The sequence below is a fragment of the Coregonus clupeaformis genome, chromosome 35, assembly GCF_020615455.1.
Source record: "Coregonus clupeaformis isolate EN_2021a chromosome 35, ASM2061545v1, whole genome shotgun sequence".
In the NCBI taxonomy this organism is placed as follows: domain Eukaryota; kingdom Metazoa; phylum Chordata; class Actinopteri; order Salmoniformes; family Salmonidae; genus Coregonus; species Coregonus clupeaformis.
The window spans coordinates 39,005,332-39,029,029 of record NC_059226.1 but is presented as its reverse complement, the minus strand read 5'-3'; the positions used below and the strand labels follow the sequence as shown (position 1 = coordinate 39,029,029).

General features: G+C 44.2%; 2 protein-coding genes across 4 annotated transcripts in view; one reads left to right on the top strand and one right to left on the bottom strand.

The window, feature by feature from the left end:
• Nucleotides 1-1,138: 1,138 nt before the first annotated feature.
• On the bottom strand, nucleotides 1,139-2,442 carry LOC121561644 (protein NLRC3-like; the record flags this gene model as incomplete). The annotated part of the gene is made up of 3 exons (XM_045210697.1): nucleotides 2,360-2,442; nucleotides 1,940-2,106; nucleotides 1,139-1,806 (listed from the first exon to the last, which is right to left on the bottom strand). Coding segments are annotated over exons 1-3 (906 nt in total), but the record flags the coding sequence as incomplete, so codon positions are not given.
• A 16,628-nt stretch (nucleotides 2,443-19,070) lies between these two features.
• The window catches only part of fip1l1b (FIP1 like 1b (S. cerevisiae)), a 34,768-nt gene continuing 30,140 nt past the window's right edge, over nucleotides 19,071-23,698 (top strand). For 2 of the 3 annotated variants that reach the window (XM_045211088.1, XM_045211086.1), the window contains exons 1-6: nucleotides 19,071-19,398; nucleotides 19,869-19,920; nucleotides 20,870-20,927; nucleotides 21,319-21,422; nucleotides 22,356-22,420; nucleotides 23,587-23,697. In XM_045211088.1, coding sequence (XP_045067023.1) covers nucleotides 19,299-19,398; nucleotides 19,869-19,920; nucleotides 20,870-20,927; nucleotides 21,319-21,422; nucleotides 22,356-22,420; nucleotides 23,587-23,697 — 490 coding nt within the window. In that variant the 5' untranslated portion in view covers nucleotides 19,071-19,298. The remainder of the gene's footprint in view (nucleotides 19,399-19,868; nucleotides 19,921-20,869; nucleotides 20,928-21,318; nucleotides 21,423-22,355; nucleotides 22,421-23,586; nucleotide 23,698) is intronic. The other variant, XM_045211087.1, reaches the window with a different exon arrangement.

The following is a 23,698-nucleotide window of genomic DNA, read 5'->3' as shown; positions in this document are numbered from 1 at the left end:
TAACAGAACTTACAGTGCTCTCTTGCAGGTTTTCACTACCGGCAGCAACCTCTGATAACCTTCCTCTGATGTGGTGTATGTCTTCAGGTCAAACTCCTCCAGCACCTCCTCTGACATCAGTAACAGGTAGGCCAGGGGCTGAACATTGGTGAGGTTCTAGCTCTGTTTCTGAAAGAGTTCCTGATCGCAGGGAGGTTTGCATTTCTTCAACTAGAGAGTTGGCACCAAGTTCATTCAGACAGTGGAACAAGTTGATTATCCTTTCTGGTGAGGATTCCTCTTCTGATGTTGTCTGAAAGGTACCTGACTGTTCTCTCAACTGTTTCCTCATTGCTCTGTGTTGTACTTCCTGTCTGTGTCAGAAGGCCTCGTAACAGATTCTGATTGGACTCCAGTGAGAGACCCAGAAGGAAGCGGAGGAACAGGTCCAGGTGTCCATTCTCACTCTTCAAGGCCTGGTCCACTGCTCTCCTGTGTAAGTCAGACAACTGGATTGACTCCTCCTCTTCATCCTCACTAGTGGTGGAAAAACATTTTCCTTCTTGTCCAGACATGATTCTAAAGCATGCACTGCTGCTAGAAACTCCTGAATGCTCAGATGCACAAAGCTGTAGACCTTCTCTTGGTTCAGCCCAGATTCTTCTTTAAAGATCTCTGTACACAATGCTGAGTACTCTGATGCCTCTGTGACATCAAGGCCACACTCTCTCAGGTCCTCCTCATAGAAGATCAGGTTGCCCTTCTGCAGCTGTTGGAAAGCCAGCTTTGCCAGTTTCAGGATCATCTCTTTGTCTGACTGAGACAGTTCCTTTGGGTTTGTCTCTGTGGCTTTGTTGTACTTCCTGTTCTTCACAATGATTTGGATGAGCGTGAAGTGTGTGAACATCTGGGTCAGAGTTTTGGGGACTTCATCCTTCTCTGCCTCTTTCAGCATCATCTCAAGGACAGTGGCTGATATCCAACAGAAGACTGGCATGTGGCACATGATGTGGAGGCTCCTTGATGTCTTCATGTGTTTGATGATTTCATTGGCCAGATTCTGATCTGTGATTTTCTTCCTGAAGTACTCCTCCTTCTGTGGATCATTGAACCCTCGTACCTCTGTCACCTGGTCAACACACTCAGGTGGGATCTGATTGGCTGCTGCAGGCCGTGAGGTTATCCAGAGGAGAGCAGAGGGAAGCAGATTCCCCTTGATGAGGTTTGTCAGCAGCACGTCCACTGAGGTTGGCTTCGTGACATCACAGCACCTCTCATTGTTTTTGAAGTCTAGAGGAAGTCGACACTCATCCAGACCATCAAAAATGAAAACAGTTTTGGTTTCAGCATCTTCAATGCTGTCAATCTCTTTCAGCTCTGAGAAGTAGTGGGAAAGAAGTTGCATCAGACTGTATTGGTCCTTTTTCAGGTTCAGATCACGGAAAGGAAGAGGAAACATGAAATGAACGTCCTGATTTGCTTTTCCCTCTGCCCAGTCAAGGATAACCTTCTGCACAGAGACTGTTTTTCCAATGCCAGCGATTCCTTTTGTCAGCACAGTTCTGATAGGTTTGTCTTGTCCAGCTAAAGGCTTGAAGATGTCGTTGCATTTGATTGGTGTCTCTTGTGTGGTTTGTTTCTTGGATGCCATCTCTATCTGTCTCACCTCATGTTCATTATTGACCCCTCCACTTCCACCCTCTGTGATGTAGACCTCTGTGTAGATGTCCTTTAACAGACTTTGGTTTCCAATTCCTTCAGATATGTGTTGATACTTGTGTTTCAGTTTAGCCTTAATGTCTTGTTGGACTGTCAGAAGAGTTTGACCTGTAGGAAAACAATGAGAGTTGGGACTCATAAGTTTGTGTGTGTGTGTGTGTGTGTGTGTGTGTGTGTGTGTGTGTGTGTTAGAGGGGCCTTTGTCCCGTTCTTTGTAATATTGTATGAAACACAGTCTTACTTCTTCTGTCCAGAAGGTTGTGTGTGATCTTTAATGCATCCTCACTGTCCAAACTCTCCACTTCCTTATTGTCATCTGGTAATGGTTCCTGGCTGAAAGCAGGTGGCTGATCACTCTTCATTGATAGCAGGCTGGGGGCAGGTGACTCTGCTCTGGGCTTCTGGACACTGAACAAAACAGGGAGGCAGATCACCTCATCAATATATCATCAGTACCTCATCTACATCATTTCAACAACTGTATAATTTAACTCTAGAAGTCCTGATGTTTATTTTAAAGCTACAGTCTGCAATTGGTAAATCTGTGTTTGGCCTTTTAAATGAATGATATAGGCCTACATTTGATGTAATTTGGAACACTTTTCTCTTCATTAGTTTGATATTTTTAAGAGAACTGTATATTTTACAATTAATCTCTTACCTTTTAGAACTGGTGTCATGAGTCATTTTAGAGGCAGTGGTCTCCTCCTCTCTCTCCCCAGAGAGACTCATTTTAGAGGCAGTGGTCCCCTCCTCTCTCTCCCCCCAGAGAGACTCATTTTAGAGGCAGTGGTCCCCTCCTCCTCTCCCCCAGAGAGACTCATTTTAGAGGCAGTGGTCCCCTCCTCTCTCCCCCAGAGAGACTCATTTTAGAGGCAGTGGTCTCCCCTCCTCTCTCTCCCCAGAGAGACTCATTTTAGAGGCAGTGGTCTCCTCCTCTCTCTCCCCCAGAGAGACTCATTTTCGAGTCACAGCTCACTTAGCTACACTAAGAAATAACAGAACAGTCAATATTTCCGAACATTAACAATGACAACACTTTTACTGTCTGTGGTCAAAGTTCAAACAGAGACTTCATGTTGCATTTAAACATGCACAGTCCAATATGTTATTAATTTGATTTGGATCCCCATTAACTGACTCCATAACAACAGCTAGTCTACCTGGTTGGATCCCCATTAGCTGACTCCATAACAACAGCTAGTCTACCTGGTTGGATCCCCATTAGCTGACTCCATAACAACAGCTAGTCCACCTGGTTGGATCCCCATTAGCTGACTCCATAACAACAGCTAGTCTACCTGGTTGGATCCCCATTAGCTGACTCCATAACAACAGCTAGTCTACCTGGTTGGATCCCCATTAGCTGACTCCATAACAACAGCTAGTCTACCTGGTTGGATCTCTATTAGCTGACTCCATAACAACAGCTAGTCTACCTGGTTGGATCTCCATTAGCTGACTCCATAACAACAGCTAGTCTACCTGGTAGGATCCCCCATTAACTGACTCCATAACACCTGGGGTCCACACACAACTAAAAGACATTACAGACATCGACTTTACAGTTGACATTGAAAGACGGTAGTAGACATTATAAACATTTACCAAGTAGACATTGCAGACAGTTAAAATAGCTGACAGGTATTTCTTCCTAACCCTTTAAGAGAATACAGGCTACACACCACTGTTTCTTGTTCTGGTTTAGTAGTAGCCTACAAGGTGACACGTATTGGTTTGTTATGCAGGAAAATGTCCAAAGATGGAAAAGTTTGATTGAGCCTGAGCTGGGGTGTACTCAATAGTTCACACCGTACAAACCGTAGGTAAACGACAAGGAGATTTCAAATTCAGGTAGGTCCCTCCCGTATCGTTTAGTGAATACACCGATGCACTGCTTGGGTTCATTTGAGGTGCGAACAGTTTCTCGCCCGGTGCACCGGGACTTGCATTCAGAGAAAAGGTAAGTCGACAACGATTCAATGCGCATCGGGACGCCGATCGCTATATCAGCGCAGCTGCAGTGACCAAAACGGACCACCGCCCTCTTTCAGATCTGCATCACCAGAAATATTTTTCAACTTTGATTTAGTCCAGGGTTTCCCAAACTCAGTCCCGTGGCCCCCCTGGTTGCACGTGTTGGTTTTTGGGGGGTCCCAGGACCGAGTTTGGGAAACACTGATTTAGTCAACATTTACATCGTTTATATGCCCATTGTTGCATGTCACTTTTACTTGACCGACTTGACGAGACGGACTAGTTTCTTCAGCAACAGTGTTACAAAATTCGACGCACGTCTTCTTTCAGGATTTGAAAGAACGGAACGTTTCGACCGTCTTGGGGATCACGCGGATAGTAATCACGATAATGTAGTATCAATCGCCTATAACAATCATTCCCTACCTCATAGCCTATAACATCACATCGGATCATATTGATTAGGCTAATCAATATGAATCAACATATAAGCCTAAAATGATCAATCATGAAAGTTAAAATCAGTATTGTAATAACTTTACAATTCTGCGGATGTTTTACCCCCTAAATCACCTCTCTATAATAGTCTAACTTCTCAAAAACACTTTTCTACATTCAATTGTAAAAGAATGCTACAAACCTCTTTCTTCGACCGTTCTTCTACTTCCTTATATAATGTAGACTACTTCCTTATAAATGTAGACAACTTCCCATTTCAACACGGTCGTCGCGTTCAACACGTATAGGTTTTTATATTATATGTTCATATTTACGTCATATAAAGTCTTCATACACTTAATACAAGTATTCAGCCCATAAATTCATATTCTATCTGGTAAAAGTGGGTTTTTATTCTTTTATTTCAGGATTTGATTTAGTGATGTTTTGCAGTGTAACCAAGAGAGGGCCTGTGACAACACCCAGGTTTGGCAGAAGGACGCTAGACGGTTATATCTGTGTGGTAACATGATAGGATGGGTAACCAATGATATACAATGACTCTGCAAACCCCAAAACAGACTGATTACAATGCATAGTACAGTGAGGGAAACAAGTATTTGATCCCCTGCTGATTTTGTACGTTTGCCCACTGACAAATAAATGATCAGTCTATAATTTTAATGGTAGGTTTATTTGAACAGTGAGAGACAGAATAACAACAAAAAAATCCAGAAAAACACATGTCAAAATGTTATAAATTGATTTGCATTTTAATGACAGAAATAAGTATTTGACCCCCTCTCAATCAGAAAGATTTCTGGCTCCCAGGTGTCTTTTATACAGGTAACAGCTGAGATTAGGAGCACACTCTTAAAGGGAGTGCTCCTAATCTCACATTTACATTTACGTCATTTAGCAGACGCTCTTATCCAGAGCGACTTACAGTTAGTGAATACATATATATTTTTATTTTTTTCTACTGGCCCCCCGTGGGAATCGAACCCACAACCCTGGCGTTGCAAACGCCATGCTCTATCAACTGAGCTACATCCCTGCCGGCCATTCCCTCCCCTACCCTGGACGAATTGTGCGCCGCCCATGAGTCTCCCGGTCGCGGCCGGCTGCGACAGAGCCTGGATTCGAACCAGGATCTCTAGTGGCACAGCTAGCACTGCGATGCAGCGCCTTAGACCACTGCGCCACTCAGGAGACTTGTTACCTGTATAAAAGACACCTGTCCACAGAAGCAATCAATCAATCAGATTCCAAACTCTCCACCATGGCCAAAACCAAAGAGCTCTCCAAGGATTTCAGGGACAAGATTGTAGACCTACACAAGGCTGGAATGGGCTACAAGACCATCGCCAGCAGCTTGGTGAGAAGGTGACAACAGTTGGTGTGATTATTCGCAAATGGAAGAAACACAAAAGAACTGTCAATCTCCCTCAGCCTGGGGCTCCATGCAAGATCTCACCTCGTGGAGTTGCAATGATCATGAGAACGGTGAGGAATCAGCCCAGAACTACACGGGAGGATCTTGTCAATGATCTCAAGGCAGCTGGGACCATAGTCACCAAGAAAACAATTGGTAACACACTACGCCGTGAAGGACTGAAATCCTGCAGCGCCCGCAAGGTCCCCCCTGCTCAAGAAAGCACATATACATGCCCGTCTGAAGTTTGCCAATGAATATCTGAATGATTCAGAGGAGAACTGGGTGAAAGTGTTGTGGTCAGGTGAGACCAAAATGGAGCTCTTTGGCATCAACTCAACTCGCCGTGTTTGGAGGAGGAGGAATGCTGCCTATGACCCCAAGAACACCATTCCCACCGTCAAACATGGAGGTGGGAAACATTATGCTTTGGGGGTGTTTTTCTGCTAAGGGGACAGGACAACTTCACCGCATCAAAGGGACGATGGACGGGGCCATGTACCGTCAAATCTTGGGTGAGAACCTCCTTCCCTCAGCCAGGGCATTGAAAATGGGTCGTGGATGGGTATTCCAGCATGACAATGACCCAAAACACACGGCCAAGGCAACAAAGGAGTGGCTCAAGAAGAAGCACATTAAGGTCCTGGAGTGGCCTAGCCAGTCTCCAGACCTTAATCCCATAGAAAATCTGTGGAGGGGAGCTGAAGGTTTGAGTTGCCAAACGTCAGCCTCGAAACCTTAATGACTTGGAGAAGATCTGCAAAGAGGAGTGGGACAAAATCCCTCCTGAGATGTGTGCAAACCTGGTGGCCAACTACAAGAAACGTCTGACCTCTGTGATTGCCAACAAGGGTTTTGCCACCAAGTACTAAGTAATGTTTTGCAGAGGGGGTGGCACTTCAATTGGGAGGACAGAATGAATGGAATGGTATCAAACACATCAGACATATGGTTTCTATTCCTTTCACTCGATTCCAGCCATTTTTAATCAACCGTCCTCCCTTCACCAGCCTCCTGTGGTGTGTGGGGCCTATTTCACCTAGAATAATGCCATTCAAAATGTTTCCTAGGCTGCGTTTACACAGGCAGCACAATTCTGATATTTTGACCAATCACATCAGATCTTTTCACATCGGATCTTTTTCAGAGCTTATCTGATTGGTCAAAAGACCAATGAGTGAAAAAATATATATATATATATAATTGGGCTTCCTGTGAAAACACAGCCATGGTACTTTCCAGTAATCCAGTCCACCAGATTTCCAACTGTACCTTTAACATTTCCAACATCCAAGACACCCAGGTAATTTGCCAAATTAATTTCTCAATGTCGGTCTGGAATTCTCTTCCTCACGAACTAATTAAAAGCGCAATATGTAGCTTTGTGGGCGACCCGACCAAAATTCACGTCAGTTATAGATCTGTCTTCTGGTTGAAAGCCAGTCTGATACGTGTGCTATTTCTCTGCTTCACGTCCGTAACTTTAGTTTAGGCATTTTTTTACTCTCGGTTTTGTTTTAGCTTCAAACAGCTGAAACTAAATAAAAACATGGGTTTTATTGAAAATATATTTCAGTGGTTCAGATGGTACAATGATTCTCTATACTCTGCATGACTTGTTTAGATGAACCATCTGAAATCTAGCGACCATGCAAATGGTGGAGCTATTTCTGCATATTGCGTCTTAGACTGCAATTACCAGAATGCTTTGCGACAGGAAGTGGAAGTGAGAACGAAAACGCTCCACTTATGAGCAAGTGACAAGTGATAAGCCTGGCTTTCGCTAGCAACTTTCTTTGATAGTTTTGTAGAATCTAAAGTGGTCAAATGTAACGTCAAGTATTATTCAAATAAGCTTTCATATTACAACCGTCGTCCCGAGTCATTACTTTAAAGATAGTTATTCCATAGCGCCTTTAAAATGTATCATAGTACTTTTACAGTAATCCAGTCTACCAGATTCCCCACTGAACATTATCAACATCCTCCTTCTCAATGAGATAATATGTGATCCTCATCATCACTGGGACTGTATCTACATAAAGACCAACAGGCCCCTTTAAGAGTCTGCATGGCAGGCCAGTACATTTTACATTTTAGTCATTTAGCAGACGCTCTTATCCAGAGCGACTTACAGTTAGTGAATACATATCTTTTATACTGGCCCCCCGTGGGAATCGAACCCACAACCCTGGCGTTGCAAACGCCATGCTCTATCAACTGAGCTACATCCCTGCCGGCCATTCCCTCCCCTACCCTGGACGACGCTGGGCCAATTGTGCGCCGCCTATGAGTCTCCCGGTCGCGGCCGACACGACAGAGCCTGGATTCGAACCAGGATCTCTAGTGGCACAGTTAGCACTGCGATGCAGTGCCTTAGACCACTGCGCCACTCAGGAGTGTAGTGGACAGAATTCTGGACAGAGCTCTATAAAGAGAGAGAGAGATAATTAATACAGACAGACACACAGATATAGACAGACAGACAAAAACATACTGACGGACCGACCGACCGAACAAACGACACACAGACCAACAGAAAAATCGCTATAGATATATAGTGTACAGTCGTGGTCAAAAGTTTTGAGAATGACACAAATATTAATTTTCACAACGTCTGCTGCCTCAGTTTTTATGATGGCAATTTGCATATACTCCAGAATGTTATGAAGAGTGATCAGATGAATTGCAATTAATTGCAAAGTCCCTCTTTGCCATGAAAATGAACTTAATCCCCAAAAAACATGTCCACTGCATTTCAGCCCTGCCACAAAAGGACCAGCTGACATCATGTGAGTGATTCTCTCGTTAACACAGGTGAGAGTGTTGACGAGGACAAGGCTGGAGATCACTCTGTCATGCTGATTGAGTTAGAATAACAGACTGGAAGCTTTAAAAGGAGAGTGGTGCTTGAAATCATTGTTCTTCCTCTGTTAACCATGGTTACCTGAAAGGAAACATGTGCCATCATCATTGCTTTGCACAAAAAGGGCTTCACAGGCAAGGATATTGCTGCTAGTAAGATTGCACCTAAATCAACCATTTATCGGATCATAAAGAACTTCAAGGAGAGAGGTTCAATTGTTGTGAAGAAGGCTTCAGGGCGCCCAAGAAAGTCCAGCAAGCGCCAGGACCGTCTCCTAAAGTTGATTCAGCTGCGGGATCGGGGCACCACCAGTGCAGAGCTTGCTCAGGAATGGCAGCAGGCAGATGTGAGTGCATCTGCACGCACAGTGGGGCAAAGTCTTTTGGAGAATGGCCTGGTGTCAAGAAGGGCAGCGAGGAAGCCACTTCTCTCCAGGAAAAACATCAGGGACTGACTGATATTCTGCAAAAGGTACAGGGATTGGACTGCTGAGGACTGGGATAAAGTCATTTTATCTGATGAATCCCCTTTCCGATTGTTTGGGGCAACCGGAAAAAAGCTTGTCCGAGAAGACAAGGTGCGCGCTACCATCAGTCCTGTGTCATGCCAACAGTAAAGCATCCTGAGACCATTCATGTGTGGGGTTGCTTCTCAGCCAAGGTAGTGGGCTCACTCACAATTTTGCCTAAGAACACAGCCATGAATAAAGAATGGTACCAACACATCCTCAGAGAGCAACTTCTCCCAACCATCCAAGAACAGTTTGGTGGCGAACAATGCCTTTTCCAGCATGATGGAGCACCTTGCCATAAGGCAAAAGTGATAACTAAGTGGCTCGGGAACAAAACATCTGAGTTTTGGGTCCATGGCCAGGAAACTCCCCCAGACCTTAATCCCATTGAGAATTTGTGGTCAATCCTCAAGAGGCAGGTGGACAAACAAAAACCCACAAATTCTGACAAACTCCAAGGACTCTAAGATAACCTGCCTAAATGACTACTGACCCGTAGCACTGACGTCTGTAGCCATGAAGTGCTTTGAAAGGCTGGTCATGGCTCACATCAACAGCATTATCCCAGAAACCCTAGACCCACTCCAATTTGCATACCGCCCCAACAGATCCACAGATGATGCAATCTCTATTGCACTCCACACTGCCCTTTCCCACCTGGACAAGAGGAACACCTACGTGAGAATGCTATTCATTGACTACAGCTCAGCATTCAACACCATAGTGCCCTCAAAGCTCATCACTAAGCTAAGGATCCTGGGACTAAACACCTCCCTCTGCAACTGGATCCTGGACTTCCTGACGGGCCGCCCCCAGGTGGTAAGGGTAGGTAACAACACATCTGCCACACTGATCCTCAACACGGGGGCCCCTCAGGGGTGCGTGCTCAGTCCCCTCCTGTACTCTCTGTTCACCCATGACTGCATGGCCAGGTACGACTCAACACCATCATTACGTTTGCCGATGACACAACAGTGGTAGGCCTGATCACCGACAACGATGAGACAGCCTATAGGGAGGAGGTCAGAGACCTGGCCGTGTGGTGCCAGGACAACAACCTCTCCCTCAACGTGACCAAGACAAAGGAGATGATTGTGGACTACAGGAAAAAAAAGGGGACTGAGCACGCCCCCATTCTCATCGATGGGGCTGTAGTGGAACAGGTTGAGAGCTTCAAGTTCCTTGGTGTCCACATCACCAACGAACTATCATGGTCCAAACACACCAAGACAGTTGTGAAGAGGGCACGACAAAGCCTATTCCCCCTCAGGAGATTGAAAAGATTTGGCATGGGTCCTCAGATCCTCAAAAAATTCTACAGCTGCACCATCGAGAGCATCCTGACTGGTTGCATCACCGCCTGGTATGGCAACTGCTTGGCCTCCGACCACAAGGCAATACAGAGGGTAGTGCGTACGGCCCAGTACATCACTGGGGCCAAGCTTCCTGCCATCCAGGACCTCTATACCAGGCGGTGTCAGAGGAAGGCCCTCAAAATTGTCAAAGACTCCAGCCACCCTAGTCATAAACTGTTCTCTCTGCTACCGCACAGCAAGCGGTACCGGAGTGCCAAGTCTAGGTCCAAAAGACTTCTCAACAGCTTCTACCCCCAAGCCATAAGACTCCTGAACAGCTAATCATGGCTACCCGGACTATTTGCACTGCCCCCCCACCCCATCCTTTTTACGCTGCTGCTACTCTGTTAATTATTTATGCATAGTCACTTTAACTCTACCCACATGTACATATTACTTCAACTACCTCAACTAGCCGGTGCCCCCCGCACATTGACTCTGCACCGGTACCCCCTGTATATATAGCCTCCCTACTGTTATTTTATTTTACTTCTGCTCTTTTTTTCTCAACACTTTTTTTGTTGTTGTTTTATTTTTACTTTTTTTGTTAAAAATAAATGCACTGTTGGTTAAGGGCTGTAAGTAAGCATTTCACTGTAATGTCTGCACCTGTTGTATTCGGCGCATGTGACCAATAAAATTTGATTTGATTTGATTTGATTATGCAAGAATGGCCTGCCATCAGTCAGGATGTGACCCAGACGTTAATTGACAACATGCCAGGGCGGATTGCAGAGGTCTTGGAAAAAGAAGGGTCAACACTGCAAATATGCAGGTTATGCATGGTCACACTACCCTGATAGAAGACTGTAGAATACAGTACACACCTCCAGCATGGTCACACTACCCATGTCACCCTATGTATTCCTTATGTATGCCTATGTAGTCTCTATGTATCCCTTATGGCTTGTAATGTAGCCTTTATGTATTGGCCGCCCGGCCAAACTGAGCAATCGGGGAGAAGGGCCTTGGTCAGGGAGGTGACCAAGAACCCGATGGTCACTCTGACAGAGCTCCAGAGTTCCTCTGTGGAGATGGGAGAACCTTCCAGAAGGACTCCACCAATCAGGCCTTTATGGTAGAATGGCCAGATGGAAGCCACTCCTCAGTAAAATGCACGACAGGACTTTCAGATCATGAGAAACAAGATTCCCAAGCGTCACGTCTGGAGGAAACCTGTGGGATGTTTTTCAGCAGCAGGAACTGGGAGACTAGTCAGGATCGAGGGAAAGACGACAGGAGCAAAGTACAGAGAAATCCTTGATGAAAACCTGCTCCAGAGGACCTCAGAATGGGGCGGTTCACCTTCCAAACAGTACAACGACCCTAAGCACACAGCCGAGACAACGCAGGAGTGGCTTCAGGGACAAGTCTTGGAGTGTCCTTGAGTGGCCCAGCCAGAGCCCGGACTTGAACCCGATCGAACATCTCTGGAGAGACCTGAAAATAGCTGTGCAGCGACGCTCCCCATCCAACCTGACAGAGCTTGAGAGGATCTGCAGAGAAGAATGGGAGAAACTCCCCAAACACAGGTGTGCCAAGCTTGTAGCGTCATACCCAAGGCTGCAATCGCTGCCAAAGGTGCTTCAACATACTACTGAGTAAAGGGTCTGAATACTTACTGTCAGGTCCATAGATATTTGGACATTGACCAAGTTATTAGTAGTTCAGCTGTCTACCACAGCATGTTGGAGTTGAAATTTTGAATAATGAATATGAACTGAAAAGTAATTGGACAATTGGCTGCTCAGCTGTTCCATGACCAGGTGCGTGTTATTCCCACATTAGTTCATTTACAAGGAAGCAGATAAAAAGGTCTAGAGTTGATTTCAAGTTTCAGGCATTTGCATTTGGAATCTGTTGCCGTTAACCCTCAATATGAAGTCCAAAGAGCTGTCACTGCCAGTGAAGCAAGACATCATAAAGCTGAAAAATCAAAACAAACCCATCAGAGAGATGGCAAACACATTAGGTGGCCAATTCCACAAGCTTCCCACAATACATTGGGTGAATTTTGGTCCATTCCTCCTGACAGAGCTGGTGTAACTTCCTCACACACACTTTTTCAGTTCTGCCCACACATGTTCTACAGTATTGAGGTCAGGGCTTTGTGATGGCCACTCAAATACCTTGACTTTGTTGTCCTTAAGCCATTTTGGCACAACTTTGGAAGTATGCTTGGGGGTCATTGTCCATTTGGAAGACCCATTTGCGACCAAGCTATAACTTCCTGACTGATGTCTTGAGATGTTGCTTCAATATATCCACATAATTTTCCTTCCTCATGATGCCATCTATTTTGTGAAGTGCACCAGTCCCTCCTGCAGCAAAGCACCCCCACAGCATGATGCTGCCACCCCCTTGCTTCACGGTTGGGATGGTGTTCTTCGGCTTGCAAGCTACCCCCTTTTTCCTCCAAACATAACGATGGCATTATGGCCAAACAGTTATATATTTGTTTCATCAGACCAGAGGATATTTCTCATAAAAGTACGATCTTTGTCCCCATGTGCAGTTGCAAACCGTAGTCTGGCTTTTTTATGGCAGTTTTGGAGCAGTGGCTTCTTCCTTGCTAAGCGGCCTTTCAGGTTATGTCGAAATAGGACTCGTTTTACTGTGGATATAAATACTTTTGTACCTGTTTCCTCCAGCATCTTCACAAAGTCCTTTGCTGTTGTTCTGGGATTGATTTGCACTTTTCGCACCAAAGTACGTTAATCTCTAGGAAACAGAACGCGTCTCCTTCCTGAGCAGTATGACGGCTGCGTGGTCCCATGGTGTTTATACTTGCGTACTATTGTTTGAACAGATGAACGTGGTACCTTCAGGCATTTGGAAATTGCTCCCAAGGATGAACCAGACTTGTGGAGGTCTACAATTATTTTTCTGAGGTCTTTTGATTTTCCCATGATGTCAAACAAAGAGGCACTGAGTTTGAAGGTAGGCCTTGAAATACCTCCACAGGTACACCTTGACTCAAATGATGTCAATTAGCCTATCAGAAGCTTCTAATGCCATGACATCATTTTCTGGAATTTTCCAAGCTGTTTAAAGGCACAGTGAACTTACTGTATGTAAACTTCTGACCCACTGGAATTGTGATACAGTGAATTATAAGTGAAATTATATGTCTGTAAACAATTGTTGGAAAAATTACTTGTGTCATGCACAAAGTAGATGTCCTAACCGACTTGCCAAAACTATAGTTTGTTAACAAAGAATGTATGGAGTGGTTGAAAAACAACTTTTAATGACTCCAACCTAAGTGTATGTAAACTTCCGACTTTAACTGTAGTCTATGTATTCCTTATGTCTTCTAATGTAGTCTATGTATTCCTTATGGCTTCTAATGTAGCCTATGTATCGCTTATGGCTTCTAATGTAGTCTATGTATTCCTTATGGCTTCTAATGTAGTCTATGTATCCCTTATGGCTTCTAATGTAGTCTATGTATTCCTTATGGCTTCTAATGTAGTCTATGTATCCCTTATGGCTTCTAATGTAGTCTATGTATCCCTTATGGCTTCTAATGTAGTCTATGTATCCTTTATGGCTTCTAATGTAGTCTATGTATCCCTTATGGCTTCTAATGTAGTCTATGTCTTCTAATGTAGTCTCTATGTATCCCTTATGGTTTATAATGTAGTCTCAATGTATTCTTTTTGTGTCTCTGACTGTCTGACTAACACCTGGCCTAAGTACCTGGGGCCTGTTGCACAAAACTAGGATAAGGGATTAAGCCAGGATATCTTGGTGATCCTGGCTCAATTGATCCGTAATCCGGTTGCACTAAAGATGGATAGGGGGCAGGAGGATATGTTATGGTATAAATTACCATGGAGATTTATTCTGTGGAGCTAGCCTGCTCCAGACCAGGCTAAATTCCAGGATCTATTTAATCTCATCCCTAATGTCAGTCAGCAGTCACCACAAATGGAAACCAATAGTTATTTCACTGCTCACTATACATTGTTATCACATATAACTAGACCCACTGTCATTATTTAAACGTTTGTGATCATTAATTTCAATGATTTTGGATAAAAAATGATTTTTAGATGATGTTGCTATCATTAGATAATTTACAGTTTCCCATAGACTATAAGGCTATATATAAAATGATAGAATATTAGGGCCACAGAGGGGAAAAAAAAACACAAGTCATAATATTGTAACCAGTTGTTTTAAAGGAGGACAGTTGTTAAAATGACAGATGTGGGGCATTTCGTGAAATTGTACTTCAGTATGGTTTCATAAACAAAGACATGCTGATGTGCCAGAATATTAAGTATCACATTGTCATAAGTATCAAAACTGTAAAAACAATATGTAGCTTTTCTGCAGAAAGAACCAGCCTCATAAATTTATGACTTTATCCTTTTTCTTCAGTGTGGCCCTAGTACTCTGTCATATAAACAAATACACATTCCATATGAATATAAAAACACAATGTGTAACATTATGTTCCTTTATTGAATAAGGACAAAACAAAGCAGGTAAACCATCAGCTCCTTTCGAAACTGAAGTCACAGTGACTCTACAAGATGGAAAGCACAGAATCCAAGCATATTATACAAAATGATACATACACATTCAAAGGTCTGTATATAACACACCCTGCATGTCTGCACACTAAAATAAATGCAGGACAAATCCATACACATCAACTGAACAGACAAATGAATGGATGCAGTAGCCTCCCTGCAGCCTTGTATTACACACAGTATACCGCACAAACATCATAAGAGGCCAAATTCGTAAAAAAAACGAACCCAAAAAACCCAAATTCCTCTGCCACCGCAGGACATATTTAACCAAAATTGAAAGCACACATACTAACTAAAATAATTCAACACATATTGGTCCCTCAGCAGCCGACCACTGTCGTCATCAGGGAAGATTGCCGGATTGTCCCAGTCCATGGCTGGTGGCACTCTGGGGGCCCTCTCCTTCCTCAGGCAGGCCACATTGTGGAGGACAGCACAAGCCACAGTAATATCACATGCCCTAACAGGGCTGACCCTTAATTTGTGAAGGCAGTGAAAGCGTGCCTTCAGGAGTCCAAAGGTCATTTCAACTCTGGCCCTGGTCCTGGCATGGGCATGGTTGTAGGCCTGCTGTGCTTCCTGGGGGTCTGTGAAAGGTGTCAGGAGAAAAGGCTGGCAGCCATACCCCTGTCTCCCAGCAACACACCAGAGAATTCACCTGTCAACACAAAATCTCATCATTACTACCTCATAAACACAGTGATATTCTTGACACAGCCATGATGGTTATAAATAGGGGTTGTGTGGCTTACCTTGTGATAGGCACTGATAGATTTCAGAGGCCCGAAAGATTCTGGAGTCATGGACTGAGCCAGGCCATTTTGCCACAACATTGCTGATCACACAGTCAGCATTGCAGACCATCTGAAATCATAAGATGAGGAATATTACACCAATCAATGCACATCACTGGCAATGCAGAGTGTTCGTCAATGGACAATATCAAAAGTTATGTTCACCTGAACATTAATGCTGTGAAAGGATTTCCTATTCACAAAATCGGCCTCATGGGCACCTGAGGGGGCTTTTATCCTTATGTGTGTGCAGTCCACTGCACCAATGACATTGGGGAAACCTGTCACACAAAGTAATGAGTATCCTACTATGTGTTAACAGTTGTCCTGTAATTTGTAGATCCTCTTACCTGCAATCCTATAGAACTCCTCTTTGATGTCACAGAGTCTTCTGTGGCCAGGGAAGGAGATGAAGACATCTGCTAATGCTTTGATAGCCAGACACACACTCCTTATTGTGCGGCAAATTGTGGCCTTGTTCAGCTGTTCTGCATCCCCCACTGAGTACAGGAAGGCTCCACTAGCAAAAAAGCGCAAGGCCACACAAACCATTTGCTCCACACTCAGTGCATGGCTCCGTGCAGTGCGGTGCTTAATCCTGGGACCCAGTAGTCTGCATAGATACCTGATGCCATCTGCAGAAAACCTGTATCTTTCATATAGATGGTCATCAGGGAAGGCCAGTGGGTCCAACCGGTCCCTGAAGACCCTTTCTCGCCTGAAGGCTCTCCTCAGCACAAGTGCTTCTTCATCCACCACATCTCGCACGAATGGGCATGCCATTGTCAGAGCAGAAAGGAACACACAATTTTGGGCCTTCATATAGGCTAGTGGCCACACCTGGTGCTGGGGGTGGGCAAAGAGGGCGATGCCTTATAACGATGACTTGGTTGTACTGATTGCTGGGAAAATAAAAAAACCTTAGAAAGATGCCACCGTCCTGTGTGCTCACAATAAGAGCTCATATGTCATGGCTCACTTGACTTTACGAGAATATACCTAATTTTTATTTTGAGCTGTGTCATCTTCTTGGAGCTGGGGGAGGAAAGAAAAATAATGATTAATACATTTGTGTTACAGTTAGCATACAGTGTACATTGAAGGCATATCTCACCTCCCTCTCAAGTTTTTTTATTTCAAGGTCCAGTTTCCTAATTGTCCTCTTTTTTATTTCGGACTCCAGTGCAAGATTTTCCATCTTTTTCTTCTTGTACTGAATGTCTATGTCTGCCAGTTCTATTTGGCGCCGGAGGTGGTTGCCATACAACTTTCTGATAGCTTGTGAGCTCTGTGAACACAATACAATTAGCGCAGCTGGAATTTGGCAGGATGTGGTGTCCTTTTATTAATACGCACTATGTTGCCAGGCTGGTTTTCCCACTGTATAGCATCTGGGTCCTGTAAAAGAAATTAGATTTTTTGATTTTGATGAGGACTCCTCACCATTGTAGAGTAAATAGTACTTTCACAGTCTTAACATGATACCTCATGCCTTCTGGAATCCAGAGAGATGTCTCCTCCTCATCATCGTCTCCATCATGTGCTGTTGCTGCTGCACTGGGGCCTTCACCCTATCACATTTAATCGGATTCATATTGAAGCTAGTAGACAAGACATGCCAGGCCTACAGTATGCCTTTGATGGAGTACTCACTGGATCAGCATCGTCTGGTGCTTGTGCTGGTGGCTCTAACAGGAACACAGTGCTGCCAGACACTGCAAGGCAATAGGTAAACCAAAGTCAGACAGTCCAAATTGATTCAATATGAATGTGGTTGTATCCCATGTAGAGATGGAAGGACATACCTTGAATGAAGCGGGTGGCATCTTGGGAGGAACCTATGCTCGTCTCTTTCCCCCCAGGGATCCCCTCTAAGACGGGCCTGCCTTTATTTAGCTCCAAGGCCATGTCCTCTGCTGGGGTAAGGTCAGCCTTTGGTGACCCACCACCCGTGCCTTGTCTGTGGGTATTCTTTTTCACTGCTAAAACAGTACAGACAATGTGTGAGCAGGCACCTTCTGGGTACAATATATGCTTGTGCTTTGTTAAATATTAGTCAGGGACCATACCATTCTGCAGAATGTTCTTGTATTTGATTTTGACCTGCTGCCATGTCCGTTTTGGCCCGTTCATGTTTAATCTACACACACACACACACACACACACACACACACACACATTTAATGGAGTCACACTGCAAAAAATTACTTGGTATTTTTGTCTTGTTTTCAGTAAAAATATCAAAAAATTTATCATAGCTTTATACAGTGTGATGGAGTTACTTTACACAATTTCACTCATATCTGCAGTGCATTTCAATTAAAAATTTAACTGTTTCATAATTACAGTACAACTGCATTTTTGGGGATGTGAATTAAATATTTGAATTGTAATTGTGATGTTTCAGCGGAGCGGTGAGTGTGTAATTGTGCACTACTTACGCATTCAGGCGGTCTGCAATACTTTGCCACGCTTTTTCTCTTTGCTTTATCACTGTGGCGGTGTTGCCTTTCTTCTTAATTATATCTTTTACCTCCTCGTATGCCTCCATGAGGATTTGTGCTTCCGACGGGGAAAAGTACGCGGCTCTAGTTGCCATGGTAAATCAGTTAATCTGTGATCTGTGGCGGGGTCTATTTGAGTGAGCCGTGAGCGCGCACCTATCCAGGATTGGTTTCACCTGGCTTAATGAATCCGTGTCTGCTCATCCTGGCTTGGTCTTTGTGCAACCAATTAAGCCTGGACGCACATGTTTTGGCTTCATTGAGCTCAGCTGAGTCATTTATCCCGGATGTCTTAATTCTACTTTTGTGCAACAGGCCCCAGGTCTCACTATGTCTCCTTATGTAGTCTCTATGTCGTCTCTATGCCTTCCTATGTCTGTTACTAACACTGGTGTCAGGGCAGGGGAGAACAGCTACAGTCTATTAAAGGGAGTCTTGCATGTTTGTGTGGGACGCTATAAAAAGTGTATACAGGATTAGCATACGGGTATAGCGTATACAACAATAGCAGAATAGATTGTCCACAATGTAGTCACCAATGGTGTATTTATCAACACATAATTGTTGTGATGAAACAAAATAACAAGGAGATGTATTCCAGGGAGGGAGTGGTGTGCTGCGTTGTCCTTCAATAATAAAAACAACTTCATGCGACGCCCCCCCAAAAAAAATTATGATTGATATTATGTCGCCCTCTTGCGTCTATAAAACGTTACTCCATTCGACTTCGCGCGCCAAATGCGCATGAACCGTACGATTTTGATGTCCGCGAACATATTCTCGCTAGACCAATAGGAACACAGTTCGTTAGACCAATAGGAACACAGTTCGCTAGACCAATAGGAACACAGTTCGCTAGACCAATAGGAACACCGTTCGCTAGACCAATAGGAACACAGTTCGCTAGACCAATAGGAACACAGTTCGAGTGCCCTCTGGAGAAGGATTACTTCCGGGCACACTGTCCGCCGCTCGCTCGTCGAGATCAAAATGTATGAAGTGGATATTTTCCGCGTTTCAAGATAGTACAATAATTTATGTCGACTTGTGCTGTTTTGAAACTTTGTCTTGTGCATTTACTACTATCCGGGTTGTTTCGTTAGCTAGCTAGCTAGCTGGAAAACAGAGTTGCGATCTTCGTGAAAGGCACTTTCTTACCACTTGCTAAAGAAGATGTCTGCGGAAGAGGCGGCAGACAAAACAACCCCGGCCGACGCGAGTGCGGGAGATGCCGGAGAAGCCGGAGACGAGGAAGAAGAGTGGCTCTACGGAGGTAAAGAGGTGTTACAATGAATAAAACATTAGCTAAGTTGTTCGAGTTATAACTAAGGCACATGCAACTAGCTACAATTGCAAAGCGTTAGCACATTTGCTAGCTAATTAGCAAAGTAGTTACTGTAGCTAGCTAACGCATAAGCCGTGGTGCTGCATGTGTCTTGGCCTAGCTTCATTGTAAACATGCAATCAAGCCAACGTTACAGCATATCCTTCAGGATTGCACTTTGCTCAGTTTGTAGTTAGCCAGCTAGCTACCGTTATGTGGAAAATACAATGGACAGAAGCATTGGATATAACGTTAGCTAGCTAGCTACTTGCAGAATGGTTAGTTTGCATTTATCATCTGAAAGAACAAGCGTGGCTACCTTGCTAGCTATGTAAGTTATATAACTAGGTAGATATTGTAATCTGTGACTTATTGTTGACCTTTTACCGTTAGTTAATGAATGGGTGTTTCCCTTCTAGATGATGATGAGAAAGCTGAGGAGGAAGAGGCCAAACTAACCGCAGCTGTCAGGTGAGTTTCCACCCGTTTGTGTCTAAACGTGTTACTGAGTTGTCTCCACTTCTCAGTTGTATTGTCTACAGGATGTGTCAGAATGTGTTGATGATATTTCCATCCTCAGTGCTCCAGTCTGAATGTGTTGATGATATTTCCATCCTCAGTGCTCCAGTCTGAATGTGTTGATGATATTTCCATCCTCAGTGCTCCAGTCTGAATGTGTTGATGATATTTCCATCCTCAGTGCTCCAGTCTGAATGTGTTGATGATATTTCCATCCTCAGTGCTCCAGTCTGAATGTGTCCATGATATTTCCATCCTCAGTGCTCCAGTCTGAATGTGTTGATGATATTTCCATCCTCAGTGCTCCAGTCTGAATGTGTTGATGATATTTCCATCCTCAGTGCTCCAGTCTGAATGTGTTGATGATATTTCCATCCTCAGTGCTCCAGTCTGAATGTGTTGATGATATTTCCATCCTCAGTGCTCCAGTCTGAATGTGTTGATGATATTTCCATCCTCAGTGCTCCAGTCTGAATGTGTTGATGATATTTCCATCCTCAGTGCTCCAGTCTGAATGTGTTGATGACATTTCCATCCTCAGTGCTCCAGTCTGAATGTGTTGATGATATTTCCATCCTCAGTGCTCCAGTCTGAATGTGTTGATGATATTTCCATCCTCAGTGCTCCAGTCTGAATGTGTTGATGATATTTCCATCCTCAGTGCTCCAGTCTGAATGTGTTGATGATATTTCCAGCCTCAGTGCTCCAGTCTGAATGTGTTGATGATATTTCCATCCTCAGTGCTCCAGTCTGAATGTGTTGATGACATTTCCATCCTCAGTGCTCCAGTCTGAATGTGTTGATGATATTTCCATCCTCAGTGCTCCAGTCTGAATGTGTTGATGATATTTCCATCCTCAGTGCTCCAGTCTGAATGTGTTGATGATATTTCCATCCTCAGTGCTCCTGCTCCAGAGTCAGATGAGGCGGTTACTACGGGCAACGGAGTGGAAGCTCAGGTAAGACCTCTGCTCCAGTCGGTCCCAAAAGGCACCCTATTCCCCTGTAGTGCACTACTGTTGACCAGAGTAGTGCACTATAAAGGGTATAGGGTGCCATTTGGGACCGAGGTGCAGTGTTTCTCCTATCGTTGTATGTGCGAGGCGGGATGACTTGGGATTTGTGTTTTAAGTACGGCCTGGAGTTTCTCCTGGTCTGGAAACACTCCAGGCCGTGCTGTGTTATGTGTAAAGGAGATGGGTTCTGATGTGGTTTCTAGTCTCTCTGTCTTTTTTTCATCTCTGTCTCTTTTTAATTTCTCTCCATCTGTCTGTTTGTTTCTCTCTCCTAACCCTTCTCCCCCCCCCCCTCTTTTTCCATCTCTCGCACTTCTCCCCCTCTCTCTCTCAGGAGAAGGAGCCAGGAGATGATGACAGTGATAGCGACAGTGACGATGATGACGATGATGTTCGTGTCACCATCGGAGACATCAAGACCGGAGCCCCACAGTACACGTATGTGTCTTTAAAGGGATAGTTCACCCTGCTGTCTTTAAAGGGATAGTTCACCCTACTGTCTTTAAAGGGATAGTTCACCCTGCTGTCTTTAAAGGGATAGTTCACCCTACTGTCTTTAAAGGGATAGTTCACCCGTAATGTCTTTAAAGGGATAGTTCACCCGTGATGTCTTTAAAGGGATCGTTCACCCGTGATGTCTTTAAAGGGATAGTTCACACGTAATGTCTTTAAAGGGATAGTTCACCGTGATGTCTTTAAAGGGATAGTTCACCCGTGATGTCTTTAAAGGGATAGTTCACCCGTGATGTCTTTAAAGGGATAGTTCACCTGTGATGTCTTTAAAGGGATAGCTCACCCGTAATGTCTTTAAAGGGATTGTTCACCCGTGATGTCTTTAAAGGGATAGTTCACCCGTAATGTCTTTAAAGGGATAGTTCACCTGTGATGTATTTAAAGGGATAGTTCACCCGTAATGTCTTTAAAGGGATAGTTCACCTGTGATGTATTTAAAGGGATAGTTCACCTGTGATGTATTTAAAGGGATAGTTCACCCGTGATGCCTTTAAAGGGATAGTTCTCCCATAATGTCTTTAAAGGGATAGTTCTCCCGTAATGTCTTTAAAGGGATAGTTCACCCGTAATGTCTTTAAAGGGATAGTTCACCCGTGATGTCTTTAAAGGGATAGTTCACCCTACTGTCTTTAAAGGGATAGTTCTCCCATAATGTCTTTAAAGGGATAGTTCACCCGTAATGTCTTTAAAGGGATAGTTCACCCATAATGTCTAAGCCGATCTGACCTTATTATTCCCAGATAAGGGGTCTCAAGTACAGCTGAGGAGCCTGAATTCATCTATTGTATTTCACAGCCTTTGACGCTGTAGCGTTGTATTGTGATGTTGATGTTGACATGTCTGGTTTTGTTGTTGTAGAACGTATGGAGTGGCTCCTGTTAACCTGAACATAAAGACAGCAGGAGCCAGACCCTACGGAACAGGTACTCCCGTCCACCACCTGTCCTATGCACTTGACTTTACATAGGCCCACATGGAGTGGAAAATGTATCGTACAGGCTAATATATGTGTCCATTCTACCACTATGTAATGATATGTCCCACCGCCATGTCCAGGCCAGTACTGGGAATCCATTCCCACCACCATGTATTGATATGTGTCCATTCCCACCACCATGTATTGATATGTGTCCATTCCCACCACCATGTATTGATATGTGTCCATTCCCACCACCATGTATTGATATGTGTCCATTCCCACCACCATGTATTGATATGTGTCCATTCCCACCACCATGTATTGATATGTGTCCATTCCCACCACCATGTATTGATATGTGTCCATTCCCACCACCATGTATTGATATGTGTCCATTCCCATCACCATGTATTGATATGTGTCCATTCCCACCACCATGTATTGATATGTGTCCATTCCCACCATCATGTATTGATATGTGTCCATTCCCACCACCATGTATTGATATGTGTCCATTCCCACCACCATGTATTGATATGTGTCCATTCCCACCACCATGTATTGATATGTGTCCATTCCCACCACCATGTATTGATATGTGTGTCTTATCCAGAGCGACTTACAGGAGCAATTAGGGTTAAGTGCCTTGCTCAAGGGCACATCGACAGATTTTTCACGTAGTCGGCTCGGGGATTAGAACCAGCGACCTTTCGGTTACTGGCACAGCGCTCTTAACCACTAAGCTACCTGCTGCCACATGTGTCCATTCCACCATGTCTTGATGTGTCCATTCCACCACCATGTCTTGACGTGTCCATTCCACCACCATGTCTTGATGTGTCCATTCCACCATGTCTTGATGTGTCCATTCCACCATGTCTTGATGTGTCCATTCCACCATGTCTTGATGTGTCCATTCCACCATGTCTTGATGTGTCCATTCCACCACCATGTCTTGATGTGTCCATTCCACCATGTCTTGATGTGTCCATTCCACCATGTCTTGATGTGTCCATTCCACCACCATGTCTTGACGTGTCCATTCCACCATGTATTGGGGCAGTTAAGTGGAATTAGAAGGTGTAAATGTAGTTGATGCTATTTTTATTGATTTACTAAATGTCTCAGTATATTTTAATACTGATATATATTATAAATGTTTCTTTCTAGTAGGGAACAAGTTGAAGGGTGTGGATCTGGAGGCCCCGGGCAACATCAATGGAGTCCCAGTACTGGAGGTGGACATGGAGTCATTTGAGGAGAAACCCTGGAGGAAACCAGG